The sequence below is a fragment of the Mizuhopecten yessoensis genome, unplaced genomic scaffold (genome assembly GCF_002113885.1).
Source record: "Mizuhopecten yessoensis strain PY_sf001 unplaced genomic scaffold, ASM211388v2 scaffold10635, whole genome shotgun sequence".
NCBI classification, from domain to species: domain Eukaryota; kingdom Metazoa; phylum Mollusca; class Bivalvia; order Pectinida; family Pectinidae; genus Mizuhopecten; species Mizuhopecten yessoensis.
In genome coordinates this window covers 1,565,464-1,581,531 of record NW_018408645.1, presented here as the reverse complement: position 1 = coordinate 1,581,531, position 16,068 = coordinate 1,565,464, and the positions used below count along the sequence as shown (strand labels likewise).

The following is a 16,068-nucleotide window of genomic DNA, read 5'->3' as shown; positions in this document are numbered from 1 at the left end:
TTTTTAACATATTTGACCCCTGTGACCTTGAATATGGGTGAAGGTCATTCATTTGAACAAACTTTGTAGCACTTCATCTCAGCATGCTACTGGCTAAATATCATCACCCTGAGCATTTTGGTTATTCAGAAGAAGTTGTTTAAAGGTTTTTTAATACAATTGACCCCTGTGACCTTGAATATAATTGAAGGTCATTCATTTGAACAAACTTGGTAGCCCTTCACCCAAGCATGCTACTGGCCAAATATCATCTCCCTGGGCATTTTGGTTATTGAGAAGAAGATGTTTAAAGTTTTTGACATATTTGACCCCTGTGACCTTGAAAATAGGTGAAGGTCATTTATTTGAACAAACTTTGTAGCCCTTCATCCAAGTTTGCTTCTGGCCAAATATTGACACCCTAGGCCTTTCGGTTATTAAGAAGAAGTTGTTTAAAGTAAAATATTGACGCCGGACGCCGGACGGACGGACGGACAACGGACGGACGACGGACGGACGGACGGACGGACGGACGACGGACGCCGCGCCACGGCATAAGCTCACTTGGCACTTCGTGCCAGGTGAGCTAAAAATGTGAAATTTAAAGTCAGAAATTTATCAAGTCTGTCAAATAGAAGGGGAAATTACCTGACCGCCTCTAGGGCCCTGAGATGATGCTGCTATACATAACTATATCCACAGCCATTCCTGGTTGCAGTGCTTTTACCTGAAGAGCAAGACTATACCCCCCCCAGGCAAGTCCTAACTAATGGTAGTGTTGTGACCTGTACAGCGACACTTTATCCCCCCAGCTACTCCTAATGGTAGTGTTGTGACCTGTACAGCGACACTATATCCCACCGCTACTCCTAATGGTAGTGTTGTGACCTGTCCTGCGACACTATATCCCCCCAGCTACTCCTAATGGTAGTGTTGTTACCTGTACAGTGACACTATATCCCCCAGCTACTCCTAATGGTAGTGTTGTTACCTGTACAGCAACACTATATCCCCCCAGCTACTCCTACTGGTAGTGTTGTTACCTGTACTGTGACACTATAGCCCCCCAGCTACTCCTTATGGTAGTGTTGTTACCTGTACTGCGACACTATATCCCCCCGCTACTCCTAATGGTAGTGTTGTTACCAGTACAGCGACACTATATCCCCCCAGCTACTACTCCTGGTGGTGTTGTTACCTGTACAGCGACACTATATATCCCCAGCAACTCCTTATGGTAGTGTTGTTACCTGTACAGCGACACTATATCCCCCCAGCTACTACTCCTGGTAGTGTTGTGACCTGTACAGTGACACTATATCCTCCCGCTACTCCTAATGGTAGTGTTGTTACCTGTACAGCGACACTATATCCCCCCAGCAACTCCTTATGGTAGTGTTGTTACCGGTACAGCGACACTATATCCCCCCAGCTACTACTCCTGGAAGTGTTGTGACCTGTACAGTGACACTATATCCTCCCGCTCCTCCTAATGGTAGTGTTGTTACCTGTACAGTGACACTATATCCCCCAGCTACTCCTTATTGTAGTGCTGTTACCTGTACAGCGACACTATATCCGTACTGTGACACTATAGCCCCCCAGCTACTCCTTATGGTAGTGTTGTTACCTGTACAGCGACACTATATCCCCCTGTACAGTGACACTATATCCCCCAGCTACTCCTTACGGTAGTGTTGTTTCCTGTACAGCGACACTATATCCCCCCAGCTACTCCTTATGGTAGTGTTGTTCCCTGTACAGTGACACTATATCCCCCCAGCTACTCCTTATGGTAGTGTTGTTCCCTGTACAGTGACACTATATCCCCCCAGCTACTCCTAATGGTAGTGTTGTTACCTGAACAGCTACACTATATCCCCCCAGCAACTCCTTATGGTAGTGTTGTGACCTGTACAGTGACACTATATCCCCCAGCTACTCCTAATGGTAGTGTTGTGACCTGTACAGTGACACTATATCCTCCCGCTACTCCTAATGGTATTGTTGTTACCTGTACAGCGACACTATATCCCCCCAGCTACTCCTAATGGTAGTGTTGTTACCTGTACAGTGACACTATATCCCCCAGCTACTCCTTACGGTAGGGTTGTTACCTGTACAGCGACACTATATCCCCCCAGCTACTCCTAATGGAAGTGTTGTTACCTGAACAGCTACACTATATCCCCCCAGCTACTCCTTATGGTAGTGTTGTGACCTGTACAGCGACACTACATCCCCCCAGCTACTCCTTATGGTAGTGTTGTGACCTGTACAGTGACACTATATCCCCCCAGCTACTCCTTATGGTAGTGTTGTTTCCTGTACAGTGACACTATATCCCCCAGCTACTCCTTACGGGAGTGTTGTTACCTGTACAGTGACACTATATCCCCCAGCTACTCCTACTGGTAGTGTTGCTACCTGTACAGCAACACAATATCCCCCAGCTACTCCTAATGGTAGTGTTGTGACCTGTACAGCAACACTATATCCCCCAGCTACTCCTTATGGTAGTGTTGTTACCTGTACAGTGACAATATATCCCCCCACTCCTCCTAATGGTGGTGTTGTTACCTGTACAGCGACACTATATCCCCCCAGCAACTCCTTATGGTAGTGTTATTACCTGTACAGCGACACTATATCCCCCAGCTACTCCTTATGGTAGTGTTGTTACCTGTATAGTGACACTATATCCCCCAGCTACTCCTAATGGTAGTGTTGTTACCTGTACAGCGACACTATATCCCCCCACTACTCCTACTGGTAGTGTTGTTACCTGTACAGCGACACTATATCCCCCAGCTACTCCTAATGGTAGTGTTGTTACCTGTACAGCGACTCTATATCCCCCAGCTACTCCTAATGGTAGTGTTGTTACCTGTACAGCGACCCTATATCCCCCAGCTACTCCTAATGGTAGTGTTGTTACCTGTACATTGACACTATATCCCCCCAGCTACTCCTTATGGTAGTGTTGTGACCTGTACAGTGACACTATATCCCCCAGCTACTTCTAATGGTAGTGTTGTGACTTGTACAGCGACACTTTATCCCCCCAGCTACTCCTAATGGTAGTGTTGAGACCTGTAAAGCACCACACTATATCCCCCCGCTACTCCTAATGGTAGTGTTGTTACCTGTACAGCAACTCTATATCCCCCCAGCTACTCCTAATGGTAGTGTTGTTACCTGTACAGTGACACTATATCCCCCAGCTACTCCTTATTGTAGTGCTGTTACCTGTACAGCGACACTATATCCCCCCAGCTACTCCTAATGGTAGTGTTGTTACCTGCACAGCGACACTTTATCCCCCCAGCTACTCCTTATGGTAGTGTTGTGACCTGTACCGCGACACTATATCCCCCCGCTACTCCTAATGGTAGTGTTGTTACCTGCACAGCGACACTTTATCCCCCCAGTTACTACTCCTGGTGGTGTTGTTACCTGTACAGCGACACTATATCCCCCCAGCTACTCCTTATGGTAGTGTTGTGACCTGTACAGTGACACTATATCCCCCCAGCTACTCCTAATGGTAGTGTTGTTACTTGTACAGTGACACTATATCCCCCAGCTACTCCTTATGGTAGTGTTATGACCTGTACAGTGACACTATATCCCCCAGCTACTCCTAATGGTAGTATTGTTACCTGTACAGCGACACTATATCCCCCAGCTACTCCTTATGGTAGTGTTGTGACCTGTACAGTGACACTATATCCCCCCAGCTACTCCTAATGGTAGTGTTGTTACCTGTCCAGCGACACTATATCCCCCCAGCTACTCCTTATGGTAGTGTTTTTACCTGTACAGTGACACTATACCCCCCAGCTACTCCTAATGGTAGTATTGTTACCTGTACAGCGACACTATATCCCCCCAGCATATCCTCCCGCTACTCCTAATGGTAGTGTTGTTACCTGTACAGTGACCCTATATCCCCCAGCTACTCCTAATGGTAGTATTGTTCCCTGTACAGCGACACTATATCCCCCCAGCTACTCCTTATGGTAGTGTTTTGACCTGTACAGTGACACTATATCCCCCGCTACTCCTAATGATAGTGTTGTGACCTGTACAGCGTCACTATACCCCCCCCCCCCCCCCCCCCCCCCAGCTACTCCTTATGGTAGTGTTGTTGCCTGTACAGCAACACTTTATCCCCCAGCTACTCCTACTGGTAGTGTTGTTGCCTGTAGTACAGCAACACTTTATCCCCCAGCTACTCCTTTCTTTATCCGCTGCCATTCCTGGTAGCAGTGTTTTACCTTTAGAGCGAGACTTGATCCCCCCCAGTTACTCCTGGTTGTAGTGTTTTACCTTTAGAATGAGACTTGATCCCCCAAGTTACTCCTGGTAGCAGTGTTTTACCTGTAGAATGAGACTTGATCCCCCCCAGTTACTCCTGGTTGTAGTGTTTTACCTTTAGAATGAGACTTGATCCCCCAAGTTACTCCTGGTTGCAGTGTTTTACATTTAGAGTGAGACTTGATCCCCCCCAGTTACTCCTGGTTGCAGTGTTTTACCTTTAGAATGAGACTTGATCCCCCCAGTTACTCCTGGTTGCAGGGTTTTACCTTTAGAATGAGACTTGATCCCCCCAGTTACTCCTGGTTGCAGGGTTTTACCTTTAGAGTGAGACTTGATCCCCCCAGCTACTCCTGGTAGCAGATATGTTACCTGTAGAGCAAGACGCTCATAGCGACAGAACTGTTCCTCCCCGACAACTTCTCTGATGACACTTGGTGGGATGTCTGTTTTACACTCTGACTCTGGACACCTGTAAGGACAGTGTTATCTGTCACAGGCGTAAGGTCAATTGTGGTCGTCAGATTACCTTTCTTAAAAAGAATTGACTGTAATATGACCTTTCCACCCCCCCCTACACCATGTCTTGCACTTTTGTCACAATAGTGACTGATCATTTCACTCTATAAAGGTAATGTTCTTTGATTAAAGTACACACTTAAACAAAGTACAGCAGGCTTCTGGTACAAAATAATGAAAATTCAGTTGAGCTATAAGCTTGATCATTGACATTTAGCTTTGGCTTCTATAAAGATACAATGAAAATCGTTGTGTTATTACCTGCCTTGAAACATGGTTTGCTGACTTAGGACAACTTACACAAGTTCTGTGACAGTGCCATCTTTGACATGGATTTGACAAAGGGTTTGCATGCACTCCCGACACACATGGTGACCACACTGTCTCATCCTGTAGAACTCAGCTCCGGGGAACTCCATAAAACATACGCTGCATTCATGGTCAGTCATTCGGAACTGGTAGTTCTCTTCCTCTGCACTGTACCTGTCAACAAACAACACCTGTCTGTATTCTATACACCTGTCAACAAAACCTGTCTGTAGTGTGGACATCTGTCAACCAACAACATCTGTCTGTAGTCTAGACACCTGTCAACTTCACCTATCTGTAGTCTAGACACCTGTCAACCAACAACACCTGTCTGTATTGTATACACCTGTCAACTACACATGTCTGAAGTCTAGACACATGTCAACCAACATCAGCTGTCTGTATTTAATACATCTGTCAACTACACCTGTCTGTAGTCTAGACACCTGTCAATACAAAGTACCTGTCTGAGGTCTAGACACCTGTTATCTATACTTGTTAAATCATATAGACACCGGTCACATTCTTAGTCATTGATGAAAGACCTTTCTTTTTCATAAGCAGAGTACAGGATGTCTACAGCAGAGTGATGATTGTACGGAACTCTCTGATGAAGCCAACAGCCTTTTCTATTATACAGGTATCCCGTGTTTATGTATTTCTCTGATGTAAATAGCAACCTATTTCATCATTATACAGTTGCCAAGTGTTTATGTAGCCATTGTGACCACATGAAAGTACATGTGGTGTCAGAGACAGCGAGTAATATAACGTAACGGGACCTGTAGTATGTCCAGGGTTTCTTAAGACTGTCCCTATCCTTCGACTGACATTTTATTTTGTACTACTTCCAGGTTTGTTGATTCTGTATATTTTAGCATATATGATTATTATGAGAGCTCTAGAATCTAGTATAATAGAAAATTAGGAGAGTTGTGTAAATTTTGCTAACACTAACAGAATATTTATTTACCATAGGATTACAAGCACAAGCTTATTTTAAGGACAAGATATGTTTACATGGTGAATGACTGATAATAGGACTCTGAATTACACATATATAGTTAATTACTAGACAAAGACATCCCTTCAACCCTAAATATACATTTAAGTTACCTAAAATGTCACCAAATCAACCAGGAGACCTAATAATCTTGTTTTTTTGATTTCTGGTTCGAAAACAGAGTATTAAACCGAATTGTGAATGTGCACGGCTTTATATTCCCAAATCCACCTTATGCATGTGCAAGCCTCACAACACCCAATGGATGTTGTCCAGAAGTGTCAACTAATATATACTTGAACATACACAAATCTGGTCTGATCCCTTTTGCACAGAACTTTGTTATAAATTCCTAACATTTTCCCCAGAAACCAGTGTCCAGTCTAACACTGTTCTGTTAATTGTTTTGTTTTAATTACAGAAAATGACCCATACCTCATCATGGTAGTGACAGCCTCTTCAATGTCCAGACAATCCTGCAGCCCTCTCTCATCAAGAACCTTATCATCAGGGCTCATCTCTCGCACCAATACGTGGTCTCGCAGGCCTAAGAAACTGGTCAATACAAAAAGGAATGTCATCATTTTAAGGTCAAAGAAACTGTTCTCCAAAATTACAAAAAAAAATGATGCTTAAAAAATAATACTTATACTGAACTAAATTCCATCTTACAAGTTCTCTGCATGCCTACCATAAAAAGAGTGATGGAAAAGCATACATAATAAGAAAAAAATGCCTATACCTTTTCAACGACTCTGAACCAGTTGGTGACCAGCTACATTCTCAACTATATAAAATATAGGACCTGGGGGAATTAAATTTGAATTGGAAATTGTATGGGTTGAAAATACAAAAACTGGTTATTTTTCAAACAAAGCCTTGAGTCAATAATTTCTAGAAATACAATACAAAATGTTCAAATATTCAGTCTCATTTGACTTTTAAACAAGATATACAAGGCCTTGCTCTCGGCAATAGGATAGTCAATGTTCAAACAGCCATGTTTATGAGAGAAAAAAATTCCCACGAAATATTATTTCTTAAACAATTCAAAGAAAAACTTATAGATTCAATGCAGGAGAAGTAACTAGTATCCATGTTCTTATATCACAATGGACTCAACTTCTTAACAATTGATCTGCTATGAAATAAAGAAATCCAGTTTCAAGAACATGTAGATCTCCTTTCAGAAATGTTAACGTGTTGTCACTAATGTAATCTGACCGATTCTGCCTGGGGGTAAAACACTACTTATACTCAATCAACACTGAAGAATGTCAGCAACTCACCTCAGCATGGTTTTCTTGTACATTTTACACTTTAACAACCATTTTATGTGATATGAAAACATTTTAAATCTCCAATTTTATAAGACAACATCTGATAGCACATGGCAGACAAACTTAAATTAAGGATCCCTGTCCCAATGTTGTCAGATATTTAATATCATTTTTTATATTGCTTTGGTTTTTGAAATAATCTAAACATTAAGTACAGTAGCCTCTCCTTAATTTTATTTTGGCTATAACTTAAGCACAGTTGGACCATGCATACTTCTGTTTACCAGCTAACTCAGTCGGTAACAATGATAGTCCAGCAGTCTTATGTCCCTGGTTCAAATTTTGGTCTAGCCTTGCTAATCTTTTACACTCAGAAGTTAGAACACTGTTGATTATATTTTGTTATTTCATATCCATTAAATTCTCACAAAAGACCTGCAAGATTTTCAATGTGTAGTTACAGCTTTTGGTAGATGAACGGGGGTCCTTAAAAGATTGATTTATCAATGAACAGCAAGTAGTGTGATTGCATATTATTATTTACCTCCATCCCTGAAGAGTACCAGGATGATAAGCATGAAATTATGACAATTTTTTTCTTAATATAGTATGCTACAGAGAGTGACCTTGAAATATGTACCTGAATGAATTATTCTCCAACCAATCAATCCAAGTATACAGTATTGGCATTCCAGGTGACTCCTCCCACAATTTATCCAGCATCACACACAAGGCACCCAACTGTTGCCATGACAACCATATCGCAGACAAGGTGAACTGTGGAGGGCCACAGGCAGGATACTCCGGAGGAAATATCACCGTCAAATTTAATGGTGTCAGGTGAGAAAGTGTAATGGATGCCATCAGATTGTTACCTAGTAACAGAGATGTTAGATTTATTCTAACTGAGATTTTGTTTTTGTTTTGTTGTTGTATTGTTTGTGCTGATCCAGAATCTTGAACTGGTATATCTGGACTAACTAAACTTTAAACAATGGTTTAAGACAACTGTATCAATAAAAACTAGGTGAACTATAGGTCTCAATAAAGTGTAACCCTATAGACTCACAACAATACAATAACAAGAGGCCCATGGGCCTTAACGGTCACCTGAGTCTACAGTATTTATTTTTGTTGTTGAAATATGTACCAATTTGAGTAAAAAATAGTATAATGTTAATTTAACTTTGTCAGGACCATGAGCTGATCATTCCTAGACCAATTTTAAGTGAGATCGGCCTATTAGAACTTAGTAGCAAAATAGCGGCCATGGCAGCCAAATTGTATTTCTGATTGACCCGAAAAATAACAACACTTTGTCAGGACCATGATTCGATCATTCCTACAAAGTTTCAGTTCAATCGGCCAAGTAGATCTTTACTTTAAGTTTGAAATAGTTTACCAAAATGGCAGCTGTGGTGGCCATATTGGATTTCTGATCGACCTGAAAAATAACAACACTTTGTCAGGACCATGAGTCAATCATTCCTACAAAGTTTCAGTTCAATCGGCCTAGCAGAACTTGACTTTAAGTTTGAAATATGTTTTCAAAATGGTGGCCGTGGCGGCCATATTGGATTTATGATTGACCTGAAAAATAACAACACTTTGTCAGGACCATGAGTCGATCATTCCTACAAACTTTAAGTTCAATCGGTCCAGCAGAACTTGACTTTAAGTTTGAAATAGGTTTTCAAAATGGCGGCCGTGGTGGCCATATTGGATTTCTGATCGACCCAAAAAATAACAACACTTTGTCAGGACCATGAGGCGATCATTCCTACCAACTTTCAGTTCAATCGGTCCAGCAGAACTTGACTTTAAGTTTGAAATAGGTTTTCAAAATGGTGGCTGTGGCGGCCATATTGGATTTCTGATCGACCCGAAAAATAACAACACTTTGTCAGGACCATGAGGCGATCATTCCTACCAACTTTCAGTTCAATCGGTCCAGCAGAACTTGACTTTAAGTTTGAAATGTAAAATGTTAACGGACGACGGACGACGGACGACGACGGACGGAAACGGATAGCAATAGGTCACTTGAGCTAAAGCTCAGGTGACCTAAAAACTGGCAATGGAATTAAAACAAAAACAAGCCAATGATAATTACTACGTAAACACTAATATTTTACCTGAATCTGATCGTTTGTAGTCGACAGCTCCAGGATTTTGTACTTTGGAATCTTGTTCTGTGCTGTCCATTGGTTCTCTGAAGGGCATGCAAATGTCTATTGTCACTTTAGCAGCATCCTGCTTTACAGGCACTTGTAGCTGTAGTCATACAGAAAAATTATATCTCACAATATTCATATTTCAGTCTGTTTCTCTCTATTTATTTAATCCTTTCATTCATCCATATACTTTGTAATTTCTGAAAGTTTTTTGCTCAAATTATTGATAATGAAACTTCACTTTCCTTACATGTTAAGCATTAAAATGAAATGTAATTAGACTTCTAGACAAATGTTCCCATTCAATCAACCTTAAAAGTGAAAATTCTCAATACAGCCAGAAACAATGTGTTCTGCATTTCCATAGCACTTATCGAAACTTGCGTTTTATGTGAACATGGATGTACCAGGTAAAAATATCAGGTTGTAGGGTACTGACCTGCATCAGTCAGGGGGAAGTACATTTTATGGAAGACACCTATTATATACCAGACCTTCAAGTCTCACTGTTAACATTTGTATATAAATGTTATAAATATGCTTTACACAGTGAATTAAGTTCTTAGGTCTCCCGGAATTTGTTATAAACATGTTTGACCATAGACAACTAATTGCTTAGGTCTCCCGGAATTTGTTATAAACATGTATTACCATCATGTTGAAGTTAGAACCAATGTCTTCACTTTACTGGATTTTGTTATCAAGATATTTCACTAAAAAATGAACTTATGCTCCCCCCCCCCCCCCCCCCCCCCCATATATTACTTATAAGCATGTTTTACCGAGGAGAACTAATTTCTTAACTTTATTGTAGTTTACGGTAAAGAAATAATTTAAACTTCTAAGCTCCCCAGGGTTCACCATAAAGATCTTTTATAGTCTACCTGAAGCTGGTATAATCTGGAATTTTCCTTGCAATTTTCACTGTCAGGAATTTCATCTGGTGCTGTGGAAAATACAGTCAGTCTGTTTTCCTCGCCTTCAAAAATGGATTGTAATGCAAGTACCTGTTAATAACAAAAACACAAATCTATATACATGTATCCAACACGTATAACGTGTATAACATAAACACAAGTCTATATACATGTATAACTTGTATAATATAAACACAAATCTATCTACATGTATCCAACACGGATAACTTGTATAACATATGTACATAAACACAAATCTATATATATGTATCCAACACGTTTAACTTGTATAACAAAATCACAAATCTATATACAGGTATCCAACACGTATCACTTGTATAACAAAATCACAAATCTATATACTCCTCGCCTTCAAAAATGGATTGTAATGCAAGTACCTGTTAATAACAAAACCACAAATCTATATACTTGTATCCAACACGTATCACTTGTATAACAAAAATACAAATCTATATACATCTATCCAACACGTATACCTTGTATACCATAAACACAAATCTATCTACATGTATCCAACACGCATAACTTGTATAACAAAATCACAAATCTATATACAGGTATCCAACACGTATCACTTGTATAACAAAATCACAAAACTATATACATGTATCCAACGCGTATAGCTTGTATAACATAAACGCAAATCTATATACATGCATCCAACACGTATAACGTGTATAACATAAACACAAATTTATATACATGTATCCCACACGTATCACTTGTATAACAAAAATACAAATCTATATACAGGTATCCAACACGTATAACGTGTATAACATAAACACAAATTTATATACATGTATCCCACACGTATCACTTGTATAACAAAATCACAAATCTATATACAGGTATCCAACACGTATCACTTGTATAACATAAGTACATAAACACAAATCTATCTACATGTATCCAACACGTTAACTTGTATAACAAAAACACACATCTATATACATGTATCCCACACGTATCACTTGTATAACAAAAATACAAATCTATATACATGTATCAAACACGTATAACATGTATAACATAAACACAAATTTATATACATGTATCCAACACGGATAACTTGTATAACATATACACAAATCTATATACAGGTATCCAACACGTATCACTTGTATAACAAAATCACAAATCTATATACTCCTCGCCTTCAAAAATGGCTTCTAATGCAAGTACCTGGTAATAACAAAAACACAAATCTATATACAGGTATCAAACACGTATAACATGTATAACATAAACACAAACCTATATACATGTATCCAACGCGTATAGCTTGTATAACATAAACACAAGTCTATATACATGTATAACTTGTATAATATAAACACAAATCTATTTACATGTATCCAACACGGATAACTTGTATAACAAAAATACAAATCTATATACATCTATCCAACACGTATACCTTGTATACCATAAACACAAATCTATTTACATGTATCCAACACGTATAACTTGTATAACATATGTACAAATTAACACTTTGCCCAGAACTACACTTTCCTGTAACAATTAATCCTCAAGCAATTAACCTATCAATATATTTTTTGGGATTTAATCTCAAAAGTTTACAGAAACTCCATACAAAAGAGAATGAAGAAACACTGTGAAACACAAATTTATCACAGAAATGCACTTTGAAAGTGGTTGTTGTTGTTGTTTCACAGGGCAATTCTGTAATAAATTTGAGTTGTTCCTATTTTTAACCTAGCCATATTGCCCAAATTTGGGTTACCAGAGAAATCATAGCGACAATACCAAACTGATTTATTGGTAGCTGTTACCAATCCTTGTTTCAAGGACTGGACATACACTTGTGAAGGGAGCACCGAAGCTGGGTTGTTAATGGTGTTGTACTCTGGGGCAAAGACTTAGTAAAAGGAGGAAGGAATGTAGTGGAATCTGACTGGTTCAGTCGCTGGCAACAAAGCAGCTCAATATGTTAGAGTGTCTGTAGTTCAGAGGCCCTGGTTTTGAACCCTGGTCTGGTCGTTAATTTTTCTTTTTCCATTACAGTGGTGACTCTGACCAACCCTTGTTCAAAATACTGGGTGTATGCATACTTTGCAAGAGGATACCTGAACCTGTAAATAGTGCTGTCTTTGGCAATGTTTGTTTGGCTTGTTTGGGGTTAAACGCCCTTGCAACAGCTGATGTCATATGAAGACAGGTGGCTAAGGAAACACCACTGAAAAGAAAGACAGGATAGGCCTTCTGTAGCTCCCTATACATTTCATGACTTATATATTGTCATGGCCCTGTGACCGGTTTTCCATATTGAAGTGGTTGATTCTTTGTTAATTATATTATTCAATAAATGATCTATAGTATATTAGACTTGCTTTAGTTATTTCTTTGGGTTTTGGGAGTAAGAGTAGTTTTAATTGGCTAATAAAAGAAGGCATTTCGTAAGATGGCTAGGTATATAAATAGATGTTCCATCAGATGAAAAGCTAAACCATTTTTCTGCCCAGGAGTCGTCTTATGCAATTATAACATCCCTGTGTAGGACATATAGGACAGACAACTCAGATCTCCTCCACCTCTACATTCTCCCTTCCGATCCTTTCTCTACATACTTCTATTTTCCAATTTTTCTAACTTTTCTCGTCTGCTGAAAGGCTGCAAGGCCGTAATAGCGGACGTAAAACCATCAAAATCAAGATGAAAAGCTCGCTCTTACTTTGGCGGTCGAAGTGGAAAGAACATCTCTAAAATAGTGAACAAGCTTAAATAAGTTTGGGCCTAGCTGAATAAGTTAGGGTTCCACGGTACTCCTTTATAGTTTATTGTCAAAATAAATTGTATCGCTGGGTAATGTACATAGTCACAGGGTATCACAGTACAGGACGAGGTACTGTTGATAGATACAGAGTGACAGGTACCTAGACACAGATTTTATCAAGACTATATAGGGTAAAGGATATGTACACAGTCAAGGGTGTCGCAGTTAGGGGCTACTTACTTTTGATACAGGGTGATGGATATGTTGTGATACAGTTGTTAAGTTGAGTTTTTGACTATTAAGTTAAGTTCATTCCGATACAGGATTTGAACAATCCTCTTAACCGGACCCAAAATCATACAGAACACAGTACATATTAATTCTAATGATGTAAAAAAAAATATACAATGTAATATAAATAATATAGACAGTTATAAGTTCTGTTAAATTTTGATTTAAGTTCATATTAAAAGTTTGGCTCTGTAATTATAAATCAGTTCTTGGTTTTCCACAAAACTATATTAGTGTTATAGTGTAATAAATGTAAAATATCTACCGGGTGTAGTTTAGGCAGTAGTGATTTGAGGCAATAATTATTTGAATTATTAGGATATAGTTATTGAGTTAGATAGACGGTCATTATTATGTAAATAGTCCAGGGTTAGACACTAACTTTTTTTGCTTGGTAGTCCACAGGACTAATTGAATTGATTATTTACTAGTCCTTTGTCAACGTAACTAGTCCCAGATTTCCTGTTATTAGGGAAACATTCCGATCTAGACTACAGCACAAAACATCAAAAGTAGGGGACAGTCCCAGGGGCCTTAAAATCCCCCTCCGCATTAAAGCCATTTTGGTCTTCTGTGGAGTATAACATATAGATAGATAGAACTACTCCCATAACAATATGGTGAAGTTTTAAGAAAAAATTGGCGATATATCTTATTTCAAGCAGTTTTCTAAATTTTAAAAGGGACTATTCTTGGTTTATTATCATATTTTTCAAAAGTCCAAACGACTAGTTAGGTAAGGTGATGTCCAAGGGCCTGTTCGTTAAACGGAACAACCGGTTTAATTTGTCCGTTTATAAATGTGACAATTTCGGATATTAATCCTGGTGGACCTGCAAATGTTTATGCAGGCTAGGCCTTGCAAGGCTTTGTCAAGGCTCGCCTGAAAGCAGCATCAGATTACTACGTCCGACCGGTTTAACTTCTAAACAAAAACGGCCCAGGCTTAGGCTAGTGTCCTACTGTACAGTAGTGTTAGTGTCGACACCTGTTTATACCTTTTTTGTTATAGGATGGATGGATGGATGACGGGTTTCGCGCCTACATGAATCCGCCCTTACAGGTTTCATCTCTCTGACGGAAGTCAGTGTTCAGTCGGCGTGAGGGAAGTTGCCTTCCCTCGAGAGGTGGTTTGGAGTCGTCTATTCTATCCTATCCTTATCTTGTGGTGTAATTTGGAGACGACTCCTTGGTCCGAAATGGTGTGTCGTGCCGGATGATGTATCTGTAATTGTTGATCCTTACTAATGTATTTGTGTCGTTGAGGGGATTTCGAAATTGGCCAATGTGGCTTATATTAATGTATATATGTACATAAAAAATAAAAATATTTGTTTATTTTAAAGTGTATTTATTGCATATATTCCTGTTCTTATAGGGAGGTATATATATTATATTTGTTATGTACCTCGGGTCTCTTACTGCCGGTTGTGCCCGACAGCAGAGAAACGTCTCTGCTTCCGTTAGGTACAGTACTTTGTTTCCTTGTCAGACTTGGCCAGAGTTTGAGATTATCCGAGGGGTCCCTATGGTGTATGCAGATATTTACCCTTAATTCTTTGGTGTATGTCTTTTTAAGAAAATATATAAAAAAAAAAATGGTTGTTAGTAAATGGTCTTATGGGGGTCTATAAGTTGTTGGGCTTATACTATATGTGTCTTATTGGAATTTTTCTTATATAAAAAAGGATGGGGAGATCACCGGTCGTATCATATCATGGCTTTGGTCTTGGAGGAGGGCGTATCGTATCCAGCTGTCCTTTATTTTTATCCTACTCTATTTTGTGTTTGGTTTTGTTTCTATATTTTGGAAGTCCGTCGAATCGTCGGGAATAATTGTATTCTAATCTATCCCTATCCTTTGTGTCGGCGTTAACGCGCCTACTCTTTCGACAATACACAGAGGGATTTTTGTTTGTTTGTTTGTTTGTTATAACACGTTAGGCCTACTAGTAAGCTTATATAGCAGTACACGCATCCGTTACAATATCAAATATTTGTTGTAATGATACCTCGTCATTTTGTTCTTGTAAATTGTCAGCCAAGTGCGCTGACCATCCTCCGTTGATGCGTACACCTGAATCTGCAGCAGTTGCCATGTTTGTGCAGTCAATGTTTTCATTCGTAGAAAATGCAGCCTCGAAAATGACGAAAGGGTATGTTTTGACACATGTCACTATGACGCTTGAATGTTATCCTACATGGCTACATTCGCGTTACCGGTTGAAACGGTACGTGTGGCGCAGAAATTTTCCACGATAAACGAACACACTTGAACCGTTCTATAAGCAGAGCTAAAAATCCACAGTTTCGGAGAATAATAAACAATGTATCAAGAATATTATGCCCTTCTCTCACGCGTCCACTAAATTACATAACGTATCTTAAAAAATACATGTGGCTTGACATTGTTTTAGAAAGAAATAACGCAAACTAGCAATATTAAGCAGTTTAGTTTCGGCCAGGTACGTCTGGACCCCTCAATCTACACGTACCAAATTTTCCTGAGGTCAGC

General features: G+C 39.4%; 1 protein-coding gene across 2 annotated transcripts in view; it reads right to left on the bottom strand.

Annotated features, from left to right (window-relative positions):
• LOC110461574 (E3 ubiquitin-protein ligase RNF14-like) overlaps nucleotides 1-15,811 on the bottom strand; it is a 26,379-nt gene extending 10,568 nt beyond the window's left edge. Inside the window, exons 1-7 of one of the 2 annotated variants that reach the window (XM_021515097.1) lie at nucleotides 15,566-15,811; nucleotides 10,469-10,591; nucleotides 9,546-9,684; nucleotides 8,051-8,285; nucleotides 6,566-6,685; nucleotides 5,119-5,301; nucleotides 4,672-4,771 (exon numbers count right to left, since the gene is read on the bottom strand). In XM_021515097.1, the coding sequence (XP_021370772.1) occupies nucleotides 4,672-4,771; nucleotides 5,119-5,301; nucleotides 6,566-6,685; nucleotides 8,051-8,285; nucleotides 9,546-9,684; nucleotides 10,469-10,591; nucleotides 15,566-15,652 (987 nt within the window). In that variant the 5' untranslated portion in view covers nucleotides 15,653-15,811. The remainder of the gene's footprint in view (nucleotides 1-4,671; nucleotides 4,772-5,118; nucleotides 5,302-6,565; nucleotides 6,686-8,050; nucleotides 8,286-9,545; nucleotides 9,685-10,468; nucleotides 10,592-15,565) is intronic. The other variant, XM_021515098.1, reaches the window with a different exon arrangement.
• Between the last annotated feature and the right edge of the window lie 257 nt (nucleotides 15,812-16,068).